Source organism: Macrobrachium nipponense, chromosome 6 (genome assembly GCF_015104395.2).
Source record: "Macrobrachium nipponense isolate FS-2020 chromosome 6, ASM1510439v2, whole genome shotgun sequence".
In the NCBI taxonomy this organism is placed as follows: Eukaryota; Metazoa; Arthropoda; class Malacostraca; order Decapoda; family Palaemonidae; genus Macrobrachium; species Macrobrachium nipponense.
The window spans coordinates 34,352,708-34,374,589 of NC_061108.1; the positions used below are offsets into that span (position 1 = coordinate 34,352,708).

At 37.5% G+C, this 21,882-nt stretch overlaps 1 protein-coding gene across 3 annotated transcripts in view; it reads left to right on the forward strand.

Annotated features, from left to right (window-relative positions):
• The window catches only part of LOC135216136 (vacuolar protein sorting-associated protein 35-like), a 156,516-nt gene extending 139,458 nt beyond the window's left edge, over positions 1–17,058 (forward strand). For all 3 annotated transcript variants that reach the window (XM_064251219.1, XM_064251217.1, XM_064251218.1), the window contains 6 exons: positions 7,219–7,328; positions 8,488–8,656; positions 9,283–9,462; positions 9,733–9,972; positions 15,269–15,412; positions 15,746–17,058. In XM_064251219.1, the coding sequence (XP_064107289.1) occupies positions 7,219–7,328; positions 8,488–8,656; positions 9,283–9,462; positions 9,733–9,972; positions 15,269–15,412; positions 15,746–15,925 (1,023 nt within the window). In that variant the 3' untranslated portion in view covers positions 15,926–17,058. The remainder of the gene's footprint in view (positions 1–7,218; positions 7,329–8,487; positions 8,657–9,282; positions 9,463–9,732; positions 9,973–15,268; positions 15,413–15,745) is intronic.
• The last annotated feature ends 4,824 nt before the right edge of the window (positions 17,059–21,882 follow it).

Here is a 21,882-nt window from a genome sequence, read left to right on the forward strand (position 1 = left end):
AGCAAGGACTCTTGTGATATCTGGCAATGCATGCGTAGATTGGGTGAAGAGTGGTCAAGGACCACTCACCTACACCACCGCATCAGTCTTTTCTTTAACTGCCTGGGCGAGAGTCGTGGTTAACCGCTCTTGGCCTTTACCTGGTTCATTGCCCGTTTCGCTTGTGTTTAGTGTGTGTGTGTGTGTGTGTGTGTTTGGTTGCTATTATGGCTTCTTCTGCTCCTTCTCAGCCTCGTCGATGTGTTTGTCCCGGAACTCCAGGTTTTCCGTGTTCTAGTTTTTGGCTTTGGCGGCGACTGATCCCCACATCACGTGTAGCAGGTGCCGTTCTAATTTTTGTACTATTAACGAATCCTTGCATGGAATGCCAGGCATGGCCTAAAGAGCAGTGGAAGTCTTTTTATAGCAAAAGAGAGCATCGTAGGGTTTCAACTCTTCCTTCATGGGAAGTTTCTTTGCCTCTTCCCAATGCTTTGTCTCCTGCAGTATTTGCCCCCCTATTGTAGCGTGTTCCTGTGTCTCCTTCCTTTTCTCCCATTGATTCGTCGCTGGAAGTATCGGGAGGCCACCAGGCTGATTTTTGTAATGTTGCCCCTTCTTCTTCGGGAGTTAATTTGATTCCCGGGAAAGAGAGGCTTTTTCATCATTCTTGTTTATTCTAGAGTTGGAGGCGTCTCCAAGATGGCGGCGATATGGAAGGCGCTCGAGCTAGGTGGTCCCCTGTCCTTGGAGGGGTTGCTAGCGCACTTTATGGAGGCTTGCTACCCCCCTCCTCAGGCTGGCCAGGCCATCCCCCCTCCTCCCGGCTTCGTTTTCGTGGGTAGCCAAGGTCAGCCATCTTGTATTGCTCCGCCAGTGGCTGCTGCCACTTCTTCGAGTCTGAGGGAAGCCGTGGCGTCGGCCCCGTTGATGACGTCACGGGATCCATCATTGAGTATTCCTCCGCCAGTGGCGTCTGATTCTTCTTCACACCAAGGGGAAGCTGCGGCGTCATCACCAATTATGTCGTCGCTCCCATCTATGACGTCACTCCCAGTCTCCATCTGAGCATTGCCTCTCTCTGCCGTGACGTCATCCCTGCCGCCCAGTTCGCCACTCTCCCTTCCATGTCATTGGAGCCTCCTCTTGCAGATCAGTCTGAGGTTCTATGCCAGGCAGTGCTTAAGAGGTTGTTTTGGATGATAAGTTGGCTGCCTTGTCGGTTGGGAGGACTGGAAGGAAAAGTGTTGTTTCGTCCCTGCCTCCTGCGAAGAGATCGTATAAGAAACTAGTGCTGGCTTCTTGTCCCTCTTGCCCCTCTACGCCACGTTGGCATATCAAGCGTTGGAAGGCTAAGGCTAAGGACTTTTTTTTTTTTTTGTGTTTCGGAGAGTGTTAGTGTATCTTTCCTTGTGCAATCTGCAGTGGCTGTGCAAAAAACGGTCAAAGCTAACGAGTTACTTTTTTGTTGTTGTATTGCACACTAAATTGCAATCATTTTGATATATAATGCATAGTAAAACAATAAAAGCAACACCGGAAAAATATTATCACAAAATGATCTACGAATTCGTAACGCACGGACGTAAAAAAATGTTATTTTCAAAAATTCACCATAATTCTAAATATTGTTTTAGAGACTTCCAATTTGTTTCAAAATTAAGACAAATGATTGAATATTATGATACTGTAAGAGTTTTAGATTAGAATTGCAGATTTCGACCATTTTGGACGAGTTAAATTTGACCGAATGTCGAAATTTTTATATATATATTTTTTTATATGCATATATTTCGGAGATGGAGAAAGATACAACCTTTAATTATTTTTTATTGTATTCTTCATGAATTTGCGCACATTTTGATATATGAAACTCTATAAAACAGCTAATATGAAAAGGAGCAAATATTAGGATAATGCGATGTACGTATTTCGGAGACTTGCGGCCGCGAATCGGCGCGCAGAGTGAAGGTAAATATATTTTTAAAAAATTCACCATAAATCACAATATTGTTCTAGAGACTTCAAATTTGTTTCAAAATGAAGAAAAATGACGGAATATTACTAGGCCGTAAGAGTTTTAGCTTACAATTGCGTTTTTCAGCTATTTCGGTAGAGTCAAATTTGACCGAACGTGGTTTTTTTCTATTTATCGTGATTTATATGCAAATATTTCAAAAAAAGAGAGAAGCTACAACCTTCAATCATTTTTAGTTGTATTCTACATAAAATTGCGCACATTTTCATATATAAAACTTTATGTAACAGCTAATTTTAAATGGTGCAAACATTTCGACAATCGCACAAAAAAAAAATTATTTTTTCGGAAGAGTTACCGCGCGGACGTAAGGAAATTTTTTTTTTTATTTCATAAATTCACCATAAATCGAAATATTGTGCTAGAGACTTCCAAGTCATTGCAAAATGAAGGTAAATGATTGAATATTACTAGAATATAAGAGTTTTAGCTTACAATTGTGTTTTACAACCATTTTGGTAGAATCAAAGTTGACCAAAAGTTGAAATTTTTGCACTTAACATTATTTATATGAAAATATTTCGAAACTGATAAAAGCTACAACCATGGGTTGTTTATTGTTGTATTGTGCATGAAATTGCACACATTTCCATATATAAAACTTTATGTAACGGCAAATTTAAAAGGGTGCAAACATTAGGACAATCGCACGAAAAAATTTATCGGAAGAGTTATCGCACGAACGTAAGGAAAAAGTTTTTTCATAAATTCACCATAAATCGAAATATTGTGCTAGAGACGTCCAATTTGTTGCAAAATGAAGGCAAATGATTGAATATTACTATAATATAAGAATTTTAGCTTACAATTGCGTTTATCGACCATTTCGGTAGAGTCAAAGTTGACCAAAGGTTGAAATTTTTGCACTTATCGTTATTTATATCAAAATATTTCAAAACTGATAAAAGCTACAATCATGATTATTTTTTTGTTGTATTTTAAATGAAATTGCGCACATTTTCATATATAATACTTTATGTAAAGGATAATTTAAAATGGTGCAAAAATTATGTCAATGTGACGAAATAATTTTTGAGATGTGTCACTGATACTTTTTAGTGCGATAAGAAAGAAATTCGCGCTTGCGTGCCTGCGTAGCGATTGTAAACAAAACAACGCCTTGATCCGTGAACTCCCAGCATCCCCCAAGGCGCGTGATTCAAAAGTTTTCGGCTGGTAGGCCTATAAGTATTTTTCCGCGAATTTTTAATAAAACTTTTTTGAGCCGACGTATGATACGTCCAATCGGCATACGGGAGACATTTTGATTCGACGTTTAATACGTCCAATCGGCGTAAGGGGGTTAATAAACATACACATGTACCATAGAAATTCTCTCATCTCAGTAAGAGAGAGAGAGAGAGAGAGAGAGAGAGAATTTACATGATCCTGAGATGCGGCAACACACACTCCTCCTCCTAACTTGACGGTTGTTGGACCCCAGCCAACTCAGCTTGGCTACTTGGAGTTCAAAGACAAGACGTGGGATAAAATGCATTTTCTTTCATTCTTACGTAATTCTTTTTATTTATAAATAAAATCTTGCTAATTCACTTTAGTATTTTCTTTAATGAATTCATATTATTGCTGTTTACATTAATATTGATATTTGAAAATTAGTAAATCATCATCCAAAAAACATACATCTCTGTAAGAGAGAGAGAGAGAGAGAGAGAGAGAGAGAGAGAGAGAGAGAGAGAGAGAGAGAGAGAGAGAGAGAGAGAGAGAGAGATTATCGTAGTATTTGTAAAATACTTTCACATATGATTTTTGTAATTACAGTTATTATTATTATTATAATTATTATTATTATTATTATCATATGAAAATATTCATAAACATATTATACATACGTGTACCATAAAAATCTCTTATCTCGGTAGAGAGAGAGAGAGAGAGAGAGAGAGAGAGAGAGCTGGAGTTCGAAAGAAAGATGCGCGAAGACTCGGATTTCCTTCATTCTTACATAATTTTTAAAATTTATAAACTAAAATCTTACTAATTCACTGTAGTATTTTCTTTAATGAAGTGATTGCTCTTTACATTAATATTAATATTTGAAAATTAGTAAATCATTTATCATACAAAATGCATACATCTCTGTAATAGAGAGAGAGAATTATTAGTTATGTGATATCATTTAATCTTATTAAACTTACTAATACAGTTTTGATCAGTATTAATATTTTAAAATTAGTAAATCATTTTTGTATCATAAAAATGTATTTAGGCATGAAAATAACATCAAAATACACTAATTAGTGATTATTTATTGTCGGAAAATCCACTGAATAGGCGAATTCACCGCAAATAATGGGTAGATATGGTCCAGAGAAAAATCCATGAATCAGTGAGTCGGCGAATCCGGAGAACACGAATACGGGGGGGCCCCACTGTATTACCTTTACTATCAGTTTACTTCATAATGTGAATCTTCAGGTTAAGCTATACCACCGAGGCTGAGGGTGAAAAATACAAATTGATTAAAGATTTGTCATGTTTGATTTTTAGAATTGTGGTCTAAGATGACTCCCAATTTATAGGGATGAATTTTAGGATTTAAAGGTAGTCTTATATGCGGAAATATACAATAATCACTAATTAGTGTATTTTGATGTTATTTTCATGACTAAATATATTTTCATGATACAAAAATGAGTTACTATTTTTCAAATAATAATAATTATTAAGACTGTATTAGTACGTTTAATAAAATTAAATGATATCACATAAAAATAATTTCTCTCTCTTCCAGAGATGTATGTTTTTTGTATGATAAATAAATTATTTACTAATTTTCAAATATTAATATTAATGCAAACAGCAATCAATTCATTAAAGAAAATACTATAGTGAATCAGTAAGATTTTAGTTCATAAATTAAAAAAATATGTAAGAATGAAGGTAATCCCAGACTCCAGGTACTAAGGTGAGGCAGCTAAGGTCCACACCCGTCAAATATATCAAGTAATGTGACAGGAGGGGAGGGAGTGTGTTGTGTGCTGCCCCCCCCCCCCCCCCCCCCCACCATCTCTCTCTCTCTCTCTCTCTCTCTCTCTCTCTCTCTCTCTCTCTCTCTCTATAATGAGATGAGAGAATTTTTATGGCACATGCAGTATGTATAATATGTTGGTAATATTTTTCAAATAATAAAATAATAACACAGTGTTCCCCCGTATTCGCGGGGGATGTGTACCAGACACCCCCATGAATAGTTAAAACCCGCAAATAGTCAGAACCACCAAAAAAATGCTTACAACGGCCTATCTTGAAAGTTCAGATACCAAATGTATACCTTCAATAACATCCTACTTCAAATATACCTAAAATTACCAACCTATTGCTGTATTAATCTTTGAGGTTGTATTATTAATATCATTTCAAGGTCATCTTAAACATTTTACCATTAAAAATATATACCTACAGCCATTAACACAGAGAGAGAGAGAGAGAGAGAGAGAGAGAGAGAGAGAGAGAGAGAGAGAGAGAGAGAGAGAGAGAGAGACCATTGAATGGCAACATCATATATCTGACCATCAAGAGTGAAATTATGAATTATTTCTTAGAGAGAGAGAGAGAGAGAGAGAGAGAGAGAGAGAGAGAGAGAGAGAGAGAGAGAGAGAATAACTCCTAGACTCCGACTTCTTCTCCTCCACAATTCATATATCAAGCTGTCATTTACTCCCCGCCCTCCTTCCTCCAAGTGGATAAAAAAACTGGGAATCGCCATTTTTTACTAATCTTATTAATATTTGAAAATTAGTTATAAGGTAAATCATTTATTTAAACCACAAAACAAATAAACATACGTAAGTAGAGAGAGAGAGAGAGAGAGAGAGGAGAGAGAGGAGAAAGGGGGAGAGAGAGAGCCGGAGAGAGGGAGAAGAGACTGAGGGAGAAGAGAGAGAGAGAGAAATGTTATTGTTATTGTTGAATCTCATTACACTTAATATTATTTGAAAACCAGTTTGAAAAAGAATCTAAAAAATTTTTTCAATTTATTAATGCGTAGATAAGAAGAGCTTAAAATCTTAGGTGCCTGGTCCTCTAAAGTTAGTGTTGAATGCTTTATTGGATTTGAAGACTGGGATGACAAGTGGGGTTGCTTATATTCCTGAGTACCATCTGTCTGGTTCTTGGTTACAAAACTGGAAACAAATGTTACGGATGCTGATGACCAACCCCAGGTATTAATGATGGTGCCAGATAGAACATTCATCTCACTTTCACACTTTAAAAATGCAAAAACTAACAGGGAAAACAGTCTTCACAATAAGGTACACTATAAAAGCCTTTCACATTGTTTTTTAAGGAGCCCTGTGTAAAGGTCCTCAGATTTCCTTAGTTGGTCATCTCGGTGCCTGGAAGTTCTAGATTACCCTAGGGAGAAATCCACTCTGTAACACTTGATTGCCGATAACAACTATTCAGGAGGCACAGGTAAATGAGGAAGTTCACAGAAGCAAAAATAGTCAGTAAGTAGATTAATGCCCCTCTCATTACACCAACTCAAGATTCTAAAAAAAAAACTATGGCTGATGCTGTGACTTATGAAAAGTATCGAGCAATTGGGACTCACATGGTAACTGCCAGATGGGAAGGCACAAATCACTTAGTTTGTTCATGTGCGGAACAAACCTTCGGTCTTAATAATAGAATAATTCTTCTAGCACCAGCTGGAAATTGGTTTTTTGTCATTTTGCATGGAAGCTTAAGTGCAGCTGCTTCTGGAGTAGCTGAGACAGGTATCCTTGATGATCCACCAGCACAAGACAAAAGTCCATATAGTACCAGGCTTGCTGGGCTGTAGAAACAAAATAAGTATCATCCTAGAATAACCAGAGGCTTTTTAGTTTCACTAGGACTTGGCTGTTGAGAAAAACTTAATTATACTGCTAATCACCAAACCTAATGTAAAAAATCAGAATTACTGTTTACACATATTCCAGAACAAGAAAACACCAAAATTTGGTAATAAGGGAAGATGCACAAGAAGCTGCAAAACAAGAAGCTGTAATGAAAAAGGAATGAAAATAGTGACATGAAAAGAAAATGAAGAACTACAGTAAATATAAAATTAACATATTGAATCTAAAGTGTGAGTGAACGATGGCTCTATATTATTGAGGGTTTGGTAGTTTTAATTTTAAATACGAATATATGTAGTACTGATATTAACATTGAATGTGAATTTTCCTTAGGTTGATGCTGTGCTTTCCATGATAGCATCATTAATTTGTGACCAGTCAGATCAACCCCTTGTTGAACCAGATCCTGAGGACTTGGCTGAAGAGCAAGGCCTACTTGCAAGGTAAGGGACAATATGAATTTGTTTCTGGCATTATAATTTGGGTAAATTAATTATATATATTTCCATATGGTTTTGAAAATAGTAAATGATAAATGATTGACTTTTTTTCTTATTTTATCATTAACCCTTACTGGATGGGTAAAAAAATCAATATGCCGCTCCCCAGGCTGGGTAAATTTGGGGTCGACCAATTTATGAAAAAAGTACATCAATGGAAAGAGGAAGATATGCAAATGCACATGGTTTAAGAAAAATTTTTTTAAAATATTTTCCCTACCTTCCATGAGAAGTTGACAGTGACTATTTACAACAATTTGTGGGCCTCTTCTACAAGATAGTCATAAATTTTACCAACTTATATGTTTTTTCTAATAAATAATTTTATTTTATTTTGTAGGATTATAATTACAGCTCACACAATATCAAAATAGATAAGGAATAAAATCGGTAACAAATTCTTGGCATAGATGTTGAGAAATATATACGTAAATTTACCGAGAAATATTTACGTAAATTTACCGAGAACAAAGATTCAGTACCTTTTTGTATATTTTTACATGTTTTTCTAAGATTTCTTTGCACTTTTCTTTGTAAAATTACATTTACAACTCACATACTATTGTAAAACTAAGAAACAAAAACCAACAGCAAAACCCCCCTTGGTATATTTATGAGCAAATTTACAAAAAGACTTCATGTGAGATAGAGATGCAATACATTCTCCCTTCAAGTCAGAAGCAGAACTAAAGTCCTGAGATGCCAGACTCGATTTTAGCTAGTGTAAAAGTTGCCAGTAGTGAATTTATCGGCTGTAGAAGTATTGGCATCTCTTTACCGCCCGATTCTTTCCAAACTAATGGTGCTTAGTATTGCTTCTCTACAGGATCAATCCGTCCACCATCACAGGCCTGTTATTACTAGTACTCCTGAGCAACTATCTGTCCATTAAGGGTTAACTATGTAGATGCATTAGTAGACTGTGTGTGTATACTATTTGGTTTATTGAACTTTCTTCAGATGATATTTTAGTTATTACGTCTTGAAGAATGCATCTGTGGAATTAATTGATAATTTGTATGAGTTGTGTATGTCAGTTATACCCTAGTCTGGGTGGTAGATATTTTTCCAAGCTAAGGGATTATGTATTTGAATTTCACAGATTCTTGCATCTGTTCAAATCAACAAATAGTGATCAACAGTATCTGATTCTGACAACTGCACGAAAACACCTTGGAGCTGGAGGTAACAAAAGAGTGGTATACACTTTGCCACCCCTTGTGTTCCAAGCATATCAGCTAGCTTTCAAGTATTATAAAGAAAGAGAAGAGGTAAGAAGTTTATAATTATTTTAATAAAAGTAGCAAATCTGGAAGGTATTCCAGAGTGAAAAGGTTATGCATTTCCAGTAAAGTTGGTGATTGTGCATTTTGAAGGGAATGCAACAGGAAAAAGTTTAGGATAATTGCCTTCCAACTGTCATTAATATGTTCCAATAACTGAACTTTACAGCACCCAGATTTAAGTCAAAATTATTTTCTGTCAAGTGGCAACTGTTACAATGCATGTAGGTGCTGCAGCCATTATGTACAATATGGTGGCATTCATGGCCACATTATTAAAATTTGTCACTGAAGTAATTTATGTGATCCAATGCATGCTATACAATGTTTTCACACTAGACTGTTACTTCTAATACTGAGCATTTGCATTACCACTACAGAGTTTATCATTAAATGTACCATACCAAGGAACTTCAACAATTGTGAAACATTGCTGTAGGTATATATATACCATTAGGTTTTTTAAGAAAACTTCCCACCACTCCCAAAGCAGCATAATGGCAAAAAAAGTTATACATTTTATATAGTGTCTTTCCTACTTTCCGAATAATTCATACTATATATCATTGTAAGGCTAAACTTCCATACATGCTTTATGTATTATTTGTTTCCAGGATGATAAATGGAGCAAGAAAGTCCACAAAATATTCCAGTTCAGCCATCAGACAATAACTGCTTTGGTGAAAGCTGAATATGCTGAACTACCACTGAGGCTCTTTTTACAAGGAGCATTAGCCATTGATAAAATAGATTTTGAAAACCATGAAACTGTTGCATACGAATTTATGTCTCAGGTACAGTGATTGAGTTGTTTATCATGAATTATTTTTTGTATGTGTAGAATACTTAGGGTTTGCTTACTCTTGTAAACAGTGCTGATACTTTTAAGTATTTACTGCAGATTTCTGTTTTATTGATGCAAATTAAAATGTAGATTAGTCAGCAGAGTGTAAGGTCAAAATTACATATATTTTCTGACTTTCAGATATTGATCTTTTAATTTTTTTATAAAATATTTGTTTGATCTTTATTGCTGAAGACTAAGTACTAAATTTCCTTTTCAGGCATTTTCTCTGTATGAGGATGAAATAAGTGACAGTAAAGCACAACTGGCAGCCATGACACTCATCATGGGAACATTCCAGCAGACTACTTGTTTTACTGAAGAGAATCATGAACCATTACGAACTCAGTGTGCATTAGCAGCATCAAAACTCTTAAAGAAGCCAGATCAAGCCAGAGGGGTCACTATCTGCTCTCACTTGTTTTGGTCAGCCCGTTCTGAAGCTACTAACAAAGAAGAAGTAAGTACAAATTGATGTTCTCAGTTAAAGAAAGCCATCATAACAAAATCTAGATTGCTGTGTGCTTTCAACACAGTTTTGTTAAAGACAGAGTATAATTTATTTATTGACTAATATTGCCAAGGCTAGGTAGATCATTTTATTACACAAGCTTATATTCCTTTCTTAGTGTATTTTAGATTATTTGTCTTTTTTTTTATACCTTTTATTTATATACCTAGTTTCAGCGAGCAAGTCCAGTTACGTATTGCATTGTGTCATTAATTTCAGTTTGATAAGGTTATCTGCTGCAAAAATATCTATTATTATATGGACCAGCTGGAGTATGCTGCATACAGTACCATATAAAATCTGTCTTGAAACTGCTGTTAGTATGCATATTCTGACAAAGCACTGTGTGTTGAAACAAAGTCCTAGTTTGTTCTATGGGAGAATTATAAGGCAGCTGATATGGAAAAAAAGTTGTAACCGTGAAATAACTATCTGATGCATAAAAGTTTGTTCATATGGAACAGGTTTAAGTTTATTCACTGATTATTCATGCTACATTAAACTTTGAAGTTAGTGTTGGATTACACCTGGGTCGGCATTAAGCCCATTTTTGTTTGTGCTGGTCATGGATGTGTTGAGTGAAGAGATCAGGAATGAAGTGATGTGGTAGTTGTTGTATGCTGATGATCTGGTGATTACTGCTGAAGATGAGGAGAACCTACAGAGAAGGGTTGAAGAGTGGCAGGAGTCTTTAGAGAGGCTGGCTTAAAGGTAAATGTGAATAAAACAGGTTTTGGTGAGCAGTAGAGAAGATAGAGACAGAATAGTAATACAAGAAAGAAGAGGCTTGATTATAAAACAGAGGGAAAAGTTTAAATAATTAGGATCTACTTTAAGTCAAGAGGCAGGATGTGAGGCTGAATTTGGAAGTAGGATAAAAGCGGCATGGTGGAAGTGGAGAGATGTAGCTGGAGTAGTGTGATAAGAAAATGCCAATCAAGCTAAAAGTCTAGATCTATTGCACAGTGATAGACCAGTGTTAATGTATGGATCGGAAACATGGGCTTTAAGAAGTAAAGATGAAGTAAAGTTTTAGAGAACAGAGATGAGAATGATGAAGGGGATTATGGGAATATTGCTTCTTGAGAGATTAAAAAATGATGGAATAAGAAGAGCAGGCCTAGTTAAGATTTCATAGGTTATAAGAGAGTCACGATTGAGATAGTATGTATGGGCATATGTTAAGGATGCATGATGAGGAGGGTGTGAAGAGGGCTTGGGAAGAACCTGTTAGAGGAAGAAGACCAAGATGGAGACAGAATTAGATGCCGAGATAAAGTGAAGGAAGATATGGTGAGAAAAGGTTTGGTGGAGGATGATACCTTCCATAGAAGGCAGTGGAGAAGGCAGACCAGGGAACTGACCCCTTAATGTAGGTAAAACAGTGGGAAAAGTGAAACTACAGCCAGTGACACATTACAAAAAATAAATTTAAAGAGAGCATTAGATGAACAATATTTAGCTCATCAGTGGTCTGTGTTGATATGCCAGAAGTTTTGGAATTCCCAGAATCTTAAGTTTTATCTTTTCAGATTATAAAATATAGATACGTATACTGTTTATGTATGCATCAACCTCCCTTTATATAGTAATTATTATTGTTATGGGCTATAAGAGCATCATCATGATGGAAAGGTAACTGAATGTATCAATTCACTAATATCTAGATCCATTATTAACCTTGCTTCTACTGTTTTTTCGCTGTCACCTCCCCTTTATAAGCTGGAAACCTACACAGCTGTTGGACTGTGTAAGATGGTGAAAATGAGCTCAGTGAAGACTTTAAAAACCACTGACTGGTTCTGAATGCTATAACTCATACATATTCATAGCATTGTTGTTACCTTTGCCCATATCTGTTTATTTAAATTTTAAATAAAGTCCCCCTCTCCCATTGTTCAAGTAATATACTCTTAATTTGTTATATGAAGTGGTCTATATAGTACTATTTTTCTGCTCTTTTCCTGCTTTGCTGACCTTCTCCAGCCATCATTTTTTGCTCTCCAACACAGTAAAACTTCCAAGATCTGGCCAGGCTAATGGGTTACAAGAACACAGATTTTTTTTAAAGATCTGGCTCTTCTAAAAATTTTAATATAACATAGCTTATTGTTTACAGACTTCTGAGACACTGCACACACTTTGGTTATCTTCCAATAAAAATTATGTGGGTGTTCATTAGCATTAGAAAATAACTCTTGGATTATAGAATAGACATTAAACAGGATAGTATTAAGATTTTTCAGTAATAATAGATTAACAAATCAAAAGATGGAATTTATCTTCATCTATCACTTAATTATCATCCAGGTGCTATATCCCCAAGGACGTCGGCAATCATGGCTCGCCATTGCTTTCTATTTCCGGCTCTCTGCAGCAACTGAGCTGCAGATATTCTTCCTCCAGTCATTCTCACCTATCCATCCATATATTTTTGTGTAGGTCTTCCTCTCGGTCTTCTTCCATTGATTTTACCAGTGAGAGAGAGATGCTTTAGTTCTTGTCTTCTCACTGTGACCCACAAACTGCATTTGTCTACCTCTCACTGAGGCCAAAAGCTCTCTTTCAACGCCTACTCTCTAATACTTCCTCATTAGTTTTCCTTTCTGTCCATGATATTTATAACATCCTTCTTCAAAACCACATTTCTGCAGCCTGTAACCTCTCCTCATCTGCCTTCCTTAAGTTCAAATTTCACAGCCATACAACAATACAAACCAAACAAAACATTTCACAAACCTCCTCCTTAGATTCATAGATATTTTTGAGTTAATAACTAGGTAATTTCTTGATCGTACCAAATGCATCTTTTGCCATGGATATTCTCTTCTTGATCTCTTTTTTGCATTTTCTGTCACTTGTGACAGTGCATCCTAAATAATTAAAACTATCAGTTTGTTTAACTGTTTCAGCATCAATTCTTATACTATTCTTGGGGCTTATTTCATCCCTGGTGATAACCATAACTTCTTCTTTTTTTAATATTTATTGACAGACCTCTTTCTCTGCTTGATTGGTGTAAAGTACTGATTAAATCTTGAAGTTTATCATGGGAGTCAGCAACAAGTGCTGTATCATCAGCATATCTGATATTATTAATAGTGACTCCTCCAACTGTAATTCCTTTCATATCTCTGAGATCTCTCATTATCATTTCACTGTATAAATTGAAGAGATCAGGTGATAATACAGTCCTGTCTTACACCTCCCTTGATGTGCAGAGTCTATGATTCATCATTTTCTACTTTCACTGATGTCTCTTGATTCCAATATAAATTCTTTATCAATCTTAGATCTTTCCCATCGATATTTATCTGTTCCAGCATCCTTATAAGGTCTACATGTCTAACCCGATCAAAAGCCTTTTCATAGTCAACAAAACAAACATATAGATCCTCTTTCACCTCTATTGCTCTCTCCATCAACATTCTCAAAATAAAAATTGCATTTCTTGTCCCTTTATAACTCATAAGACCACATTGTTCATTGCCAATTTCTGGGGGTATCTTATATTTTATTCTGTTCAAAACAATCCTTTATATTATTTGTATGACCTGACTCGTGATACTGATAATCCGGTGTTTATTGCACTCAAGTGTTCCTGGTATTTTTGTCATTGTGATACATGCCGATTTATACATGTGTTGCAGGCTCTCCATCTTTGTATATTCCTTCCGCAATTTCCATCAATATATCAATGATGTATTCTTCCAGAGGTACCAACATCTTTGCTGCTATTCCATCATCACCTGTTGCTTTATTGCTTTTCATTTGTTTTAAAGATGCCTCTATCTCTGATCTAATTATACTTGGTCCCTCTCGGTTGTCATTCAAATCTAGATATTCTACTCTATCGTCATCAAACAATTCTCCAATATATTCCGTCCATCTTTCCAATATTTCTTTTGATTCCATTACTATAGTTCCATCTGCTTTTTATATACCAGTGCTGATGTTTCTCTTCCTTTTAAAAGTAATTTCTTTCACCTTATCGTACTTTCTCTCTTCATCCCTTTTATCCAAACCTTCCACCTCCTCACAAATGTCATCCATCCATTTCTTCTTTGCCTTTGTGCATTCCCTCTTAATAGTTCTATCCAGAGCTCTATATCTATCTTAATTTTTAACTTTTTGTTGCCGTCTTTCATCCATCTTTATCAAGATATCCTCTGTCATCCATTCTCTCCGAGCTCTCCTCTCTGTTGTTGGTATTATTTCATTACCTTCTCTTATTGCATTTTCCATATTTTGCCACTTTTGCTGTGGATGTTGGAGTACTGGGCCTGCCTCCTTAAGCTGGTCATATCTATTTCTTACAATTATATTATATTGTTTCTTCAATTCTTCTGTTTTCAATAATTTCAGTTGCCTCTTTGACTTGGGTGTACTCTTCCTCAGATTTTTCAAATTCACCATCACTGTTGCTACAACTGGTGCATGGTCACTATTACAATCAGCTCCTGGGTAGGTTTCACTTGCTTGGCAGAGTTCCTAAATCTTTTATTGAAGGTTAGAAAGTCTCTTTGGTTTCTAACTCTGTCACCAGGGCTTTTCCATGTCCAGAGATGCCTTGGGTGATGCTTAAACCAAGTGTTTGATATAATCTGTTCTCTCTAAGCACCAGTATACCAATCTGTTTCCTATCTTATTTCTTCTACCTAATCCAAAAGGTCCAACAATATCTGCTGTTCTTCCCTGTCTCACCTTTGCATTGAGGTCACCAATAAGCATAATTACTTCATGCTCCTTGCACTGCTCTCTTGCCTGATTTAACTTTAGATAAAATTGGTCAACACTCTTCATCATGTTCCGATGTAGGTGCATATACTTGTATTATGCATATATTGAATGGTGTGCCTTTTATACCCACCAACAAAACCCTGTCAGATACAGCCCAATAGCTTATCAAACATGGTTTAATAGATTTGTCCATCACACCAAAACCTCTCTTAGCACTCTGGCCTCCCGAGTGTATGAAGGTTCCTTCTGTTGAAGTTGGAGAACATCCCACAACTGGCCATCTAACTTCACTATGCCCTAATACTTGTTGTTTCATTCTTTCCATTTCTTTCTACATTAATTTTCTTTCCAGCCTGATATAATTTTCTAACATTCCAAGTAGCTATCCTTATTTTTCTTGTTTTCTGTTGTTTTTGGGTTGTAAATACTTTTCTTTCATATCTTTTTGGGCAGTATCTGTCACTTAAAGGTGTATATTTCCTACCAAATTTTTGTATTTTTCCAGCTAAGGGATGAAAAGAGGGTTCTAGAGTGCTTGAAGAAGGCTGTTCGCATTGCTAACCAGTGCATGGATCCTTCTGCTCAAATTCAACTGTTTGTGGAGTTATTGAATCACTATATTTATTTTTACGAAAAGGGGAATACACAGGTGAGCTTTGACATTTTAAAGTTTTTATTTATATAGATAAAATTTATGACAATTTATGGCACTTATTTGATAAGACTTTGGCACACGAGTCTCTGAATCTTACTTTAACCAAAGAAACTAAACTTCACAAGACTATTGTGCACAGTAGTTTGATTCCATTGTTGCAGCCATTAATTTGTAACTAGCATGCCTTAATAAAACAATGTAGAATTTCATGTTTTGTTGCTTATAATTGACATTTAGTAAGTTTGATTGTGTGAATCATGAATAACCTGTAATACATTACTGATATGTAAGCTTTTGTTCATGTAATGTTTATTTCATTTTGTCTAGGTTACTGTGGCAATGCTCAATCAGTTGATCAGCAAGGTAAAAGAAGACCTGGCAAACTTAGAGACAACTGAAGAAACTGACCAAATATCGCGGCATTTGACCAACACTTTAACGCATTTAGAGCTTAGGCTACAGGAGCCTTCTGGAGAAGGCCCTAATTATGAGGGCCTACAGCTCTAGATTTTTGTGGCAGCTCCCATAAAGCTATATTTTTTTGGTTTCTTTCACTGTATTTAATCTCAGTCCACAAGCCAAATGTTGTTGCAAATGTTACAGATATATTGTTATATTCCTATGTGTAGTTTTAGTATTGTGTACAGGTGCATTTTTGAGGTGTATCCATTATTGAGTTTTTGTACATATTGGAAATAGAAATAGAGATATTCATGAAGATGGTGCTGTGATGGAGTTTTTTAATGATAGAAATGTCACTGCAGTAGTGTAGTTATCTACAAGTTTAAACGTAATCATTTTAAAGAAATCATTGTTTTATGCTTATTCCATTGGAGTGCCTAGTAGGAAAGTTATTATATTTCGGATATTAGTAGTGTAGCACATTCATTTTCTTGTTCAATTTACTAAAAATGCCTGAAGGTTAGACTGATATTGTTTAGTAAAACTTGCAGCTTTAGAATTGCCCTTGGTGGAATAAGCAAAATTTCTTCAAAATTACCAGTTTAAAATGTCAGACAAATTTTGTCAGTAATGTATTTGAATTCCTTTTGAGAGAATCATCTTGGATCATAAAATACTTTCTCATCCCATTTGACATATTATTTACATGAAACTGTTTTGCTGTAGAGGGGAAATAAGCAGTACATGCCATATTGCGTGTGAAATGAACTACCCACAGTTTTGTGGAGTAATATATTAGTTGTGCACTATAGCAAAAATTGCTGCCTAAAATGTTTTCATTGTTTAATTTAGACTGGTACTGTATTGTACTGTGGGTGATAACTGTTATATGTCATCAGTGATACTAATAAGGCACTGTACTGTATTTGCCTGCTTTATCTGAAACTATGGTCTATGCAAAGCTGTATCTCTTGTATGTGATACCTTGGGGTTTTGAGAAGTGAAAATGGATTTCCAGATCCCCAAGATGTTAGGGTCAAGAAAATGCACCAGTTGCTCATTCCAGAACTTGATACGTATTGTGAAGTTAATTTATAGTCTCAACCATTCTTGCATAAATATATTTTGGAGTAAGCAATTCCTTCTTAATAAATGTAAGTTTATTTGTTCCATAAATTTATAGCACACTTTTGGGTTTCTGTTCCGTTCGAACAGTACTAAGTAAATTATATTTAACACTATTGTTTTATTAACTGTTTAATTAAAAGAAACAAGGATTATATATTTTATAAAAGTTTGGTGATGACTGGCCCCAGTGTTGTGAAAAAGAATTTTACATGAATATTATCCACAAACTTTTCGTTCATACCCTGAACAAACCTTCGGTCTTAACAATAGGATAATCTCCCTGCGCTAGCTGGAAACTGGTTTAAAACAATCAAAGATTGTAAAGCAAGGTATCTGACAGCTGGCAACTCGTGCATATACGAGGTGGAAGCTGGTCACCGACCAGGCATAGAACCCAATGCGTCAGTCTTTCTTTGACAGCCTTGGAGAGTAATTGCTAGCGCTCTCCTCCTATGCCGGTAGCTCTGTTTGCCTGTGATTTCTTTGTTTCAGTGTGTTTGTGTGTGTGCTTTGTTGTTATCATAAAGTCCTCCAATTCTTCTAGGCCTTGTCAACGCATGTACCCAGGCATTCAGGGATTTCCTTGCTCCAGGTTTTTGGCTGCTACCATTACAGATCTCCATAGGATATGCAGTAGGTGCTGATCTAATTTTTATACCATTACTAATCCTTGCCCAGAATGTCATTCTACAGTGAAGAGCATTCTACAGGAAGAGGGAGCATCATAGTATTTCTTCTTGTCCTTCCTGGGAGGATTTTTTGCCTCCTCATTTGGACAGTCTAGCTTTGGCATCCCCTTCTTTCAGAAGCGTTCCCTCTGCGTCAGTTGTACCACTGTCGCCTTCCTTTTCTGCCATTGATTCAGCATCCCCTTCTTTCAGAAGCATTCCCTCTGCATCGGTTGAACCACTGTCACCTTACTTTTCTTCCATTGATTCGTCAGTGTAAGTATTGGGAGTTGCACAGGATGAGATTGTTTAATGTAGCCCCCTCTCCCACTTGATATAATGGTCTTCCTGAGAGGGAGGAGGCTGTGTCTTTTGCTTCCTTTATTTCAGATTCCGAATCAAACAAGATGGCGGCTGTTTGGGCATAGGCCTACGGGGTGCCCCCCTCTTTGGATGGCCTACTCTCACATTTCTTGTCTCTAGTTCCATGCAACATAAAAACACCATACCAACATTTCTTGGCTGCTCGTACTCCCAACTGGCCCCATTATCGGTCCTGCCACCTCTACCTACACTACTTTAGCTCTCATGTGCTGCCTCCTAGCAGGATGCCTTTGTCATCATCGACGCTTACTGGGTCGACCCTTATCGCTCCGCTAGTGAGGCCATTCGAGATGTCATGACATCACTCCCAGCATCCTCTCAGCCTATGACATTGGCTGTAGTGGCGTCACTTCCTCTCGTTGTTGTGACATCATCTCTACCTCTCGCTGAGCCATCAGAGACATTGTTTCAAGCTATGGTCAAGAGTCTGGACTCCGGTTTGTGAGAGAGGTATTCTGCTCTCTCTGGCAAGAAGAGTTGTAGGAGGAGTGATTCTTCCTCTCCCTCTTCTAGCAAGAGATGTCGTATAGGGAGTAAGCTCTCTCCTTCAACTACTCCTGCTTCTTCATCTCCTTGACCTTGAGTCAAACGCTAGAGAGAATTATGTACTGTGTGGTGTCGTGTTCTAAGAGTGAGAGCAGTGCTTCACCGACTTCTCTACATGGTCGTGTCTTTCCCTTACACATATATGTAGATGACCATGAAAGTGAAGGCACTGGCACAGTCTCTCCTGCACCTTCCAAGGATTCTTCTCTCCGCAGTGTTGCGGTTGACAGTTGAGAATGTGAGGCGACTCTGGTCCGCAGCAGTTTCTTTTCCCAGCCCCATTCTTATCCTTATCCTGTTTCGTCCCCTTACTTATAACAACCAAATCGCCTGTGTCACTCGTACTCTCATCCATTTGCTCTTCCACTTTCTTTATCACTCCTGGCCTGTCACAAGACCCAGTAGGTCTACTTCCTACTGCTCCCTCTCCCATGAATCCCTTCATCATCTCCTGCACTGCATTCATCATTAATCTGAATTTTTCGTCCATTTTCTCTTCTGCTCCTTTCACTTCTTTCATTTCCACTTTCGTACTACTTAGAACTCCTCTCATTTCCTCTAACTCGCTCATCAACTCCTCACATTCTACCCTTAACCTTTCATTCTCTGCTTCCAATCGTCCTCTCACTTCTCTCTCCAACCTCAACTCCTCCTTCAATTCTCTCCCTCACTCAACCCATCCATCCTAAATTTTATCACCACTCAATATACACTAGACCAATCGTCCTGCAGCTGCCACACCAGCAGTCACTGTTCAGGCGCCAAAAATTTCTGTGGGGGGATCACAAGCAAAGTAACAAGATCCCCCCCCACTTACTTCGATCGTTCCGACTGACGAACTTTCCCCTCTGCCACACTTTCCTCTTCACGTTACTAAATACACGCAGGACAGTTGGCTTACCGAAATACAGAACACACAAAAACACAAACATAAGTACTCACCTTATACTTGAGATATTCAGGGCTAGATGCAGTGCCGTCCACTGGATACAGTCGTTTGCGACACGACAACCGCTGAATTTTGCTACCCAAGACAGACAAGTACCAAAATCTTACAACTCAAAAAACAACACCCCAATCACTATGCAAACAAATACCAACAGCTTGAAAACAACAGGACAAATCATACAACTCAAAACCAGCACATTATCGCCTCAGTGGCGTGGTTGGTATGGTGTTTGCGTCCCACCTCGGTGGTCGCAGGTTCGATTCTTGGCCATTCCATTGAGGAGAGAGAGATGTGTGTTTCTGGTGATAGAAGTTCACTCTCGACGTGGTTCGGAAGTCACATAAAGCCATTGGTCCCGTTGCTGAATAACTACTGGTTCCATGCAATGTAAAAACACCATACAAACAAACAAAAAACCAGCACAACAAACCACAATCATCAACACTGTCTCCAACAGACAACTCACAAAATCAAGTACAACAAACCTCTTCAGCTCAACAACCACCAGACTGACACATGCACAACAACCATACAATACCAATATCAATCAAGAAAACACCTAATAACAACTGGCTACTTCTGACTGTCTTTACTGACTTACTGACTCCTTATGACTCCCCGTAACAGACTCTTGCCATAGACTGCTTCGGCAACCACTCTAACAGACACTTACACCGCCATCAAACCACTCGTTATCCGTCCACTAATTATGATCTTTCTCTCTCTCTCTCTCTCACTCTTCAGAAAAACACATACGCACTTACATACTATCATACAGGAACACCAAACACGAAACACAACATAACACAATGACAGACTCTCTCTCTCTCTCTCTCTCATGCAACCCTCAAAGATGTTGTCAACTGTAACTACCATTACCACACCTCCATAGAACAGGACCTTAGAATCAGTCTCCTTCAGGAAGTTTGCTTCGGCATCATTCCCTGCCTCACGACTATGCTTGTGTGTCATCTACAGCCTTGTACTTGACTCATTGCACATCCAAGTACGTGATTCTTCCCGTGAACGTGTACGTGGTTTGTCACACGGGTACATACACTGTTTGGATCGAGACCATGTACAGGTTTCGTCGCATGGCCATGTTCCGGACCCCTTGGTTTCAGGATCTTTGGTAGTTAGGGATGCCACACCAACCAGTGGGAGGCATGATGCCCGGCTTCCAAGGGATGCCTCTCTAGTGCTGTTAGGGAAGGATGAGGATCCTTCCAAGCCGCCGCCTTCGCGTCGTCGGTCTCCTTTGCCAGAAGAGGAAGAGAGCCAGGAGTTTCTGTCTTCTTTCTCAGAGGTTGTTGATCTCATTTGTGAGTTCCATAACCTTGGGAGTAGAATGCTGAGTGTCTTGTATGACCCCTATGGGTATAGAGGCATTGTTAGGTCCAAGGCAAAATACGAAGGCATTGTGAGGTCCAAGGCAAAATACGAAGGCATTGTTTGAGCTTCCCATCAGATCATGCTCAGTCTATCTTGCAGTGTGTTAATGCCTTGGTTTCGGACCAAGATGGCTCTGCTATCCAATAGGTCCTTAAAGTTCCTTCTCATAACCACCTTGCAAAAGTTTAATGACTGGATTTCAAGCTCACTGAAAGTTAATCCCCATATGTAAAGACCGAGGGTTTGTATTTAAGTAGGAACAAACATGTGGATACTACACAATGCACTAGGTCACACAAAGGAGGGCATCCATGTGGCTGGGTCTCACTGAGGAAAAAGCACTGAAATGCATACCTCCAGCACAAAAGCAACTATACACTGCACAGATCTAAAGTGCATGGGCTACTGGAGGCAGCTAAAGCATTGGAAGGGTAAGGTAAGATGCTGTGGTGAAAACAAACAAAGGGCACCAACACATGACTCACACATTATCAAATCTCAGCTATGCAAGCCGAAATGTCAACCAACAACTATATACATCTATATGGCTGTGAGCAAAATGAATGAAGATGATCAGAGGATAATTTCCCCAATGGGCATTTGTTTTTACAAGTCAGCTGAGTGCCAATGTAACATGGCGGCGAGTACTCCGACTATGAAAGCATAATTTGTATTCCCGTTGAAACAATATTTTTTATATTAAGGGTATTTATATTATAAGGAGTTTGAAGGTTGAAATGATGAGGCTAGTGGCTAAGTTCTTTATTTTTCCTTTTATAATTTTTGTAGTGAATGCTATCCTTGTAATGCAAATTAACATAGTGAATGAAGTTCAAAAGAACTGTACTGAACTGTTTTACATAGCGAAGGTAAAGCCTTTCAATTACATGGCTTATTGTTTATTGTGGAATTTATTACATCGATTTATATACATTAAAAGCCTTAATATTCCTGTTAAATAAACAATGTTGCCTAGTGACCAAACTTGAAAATTA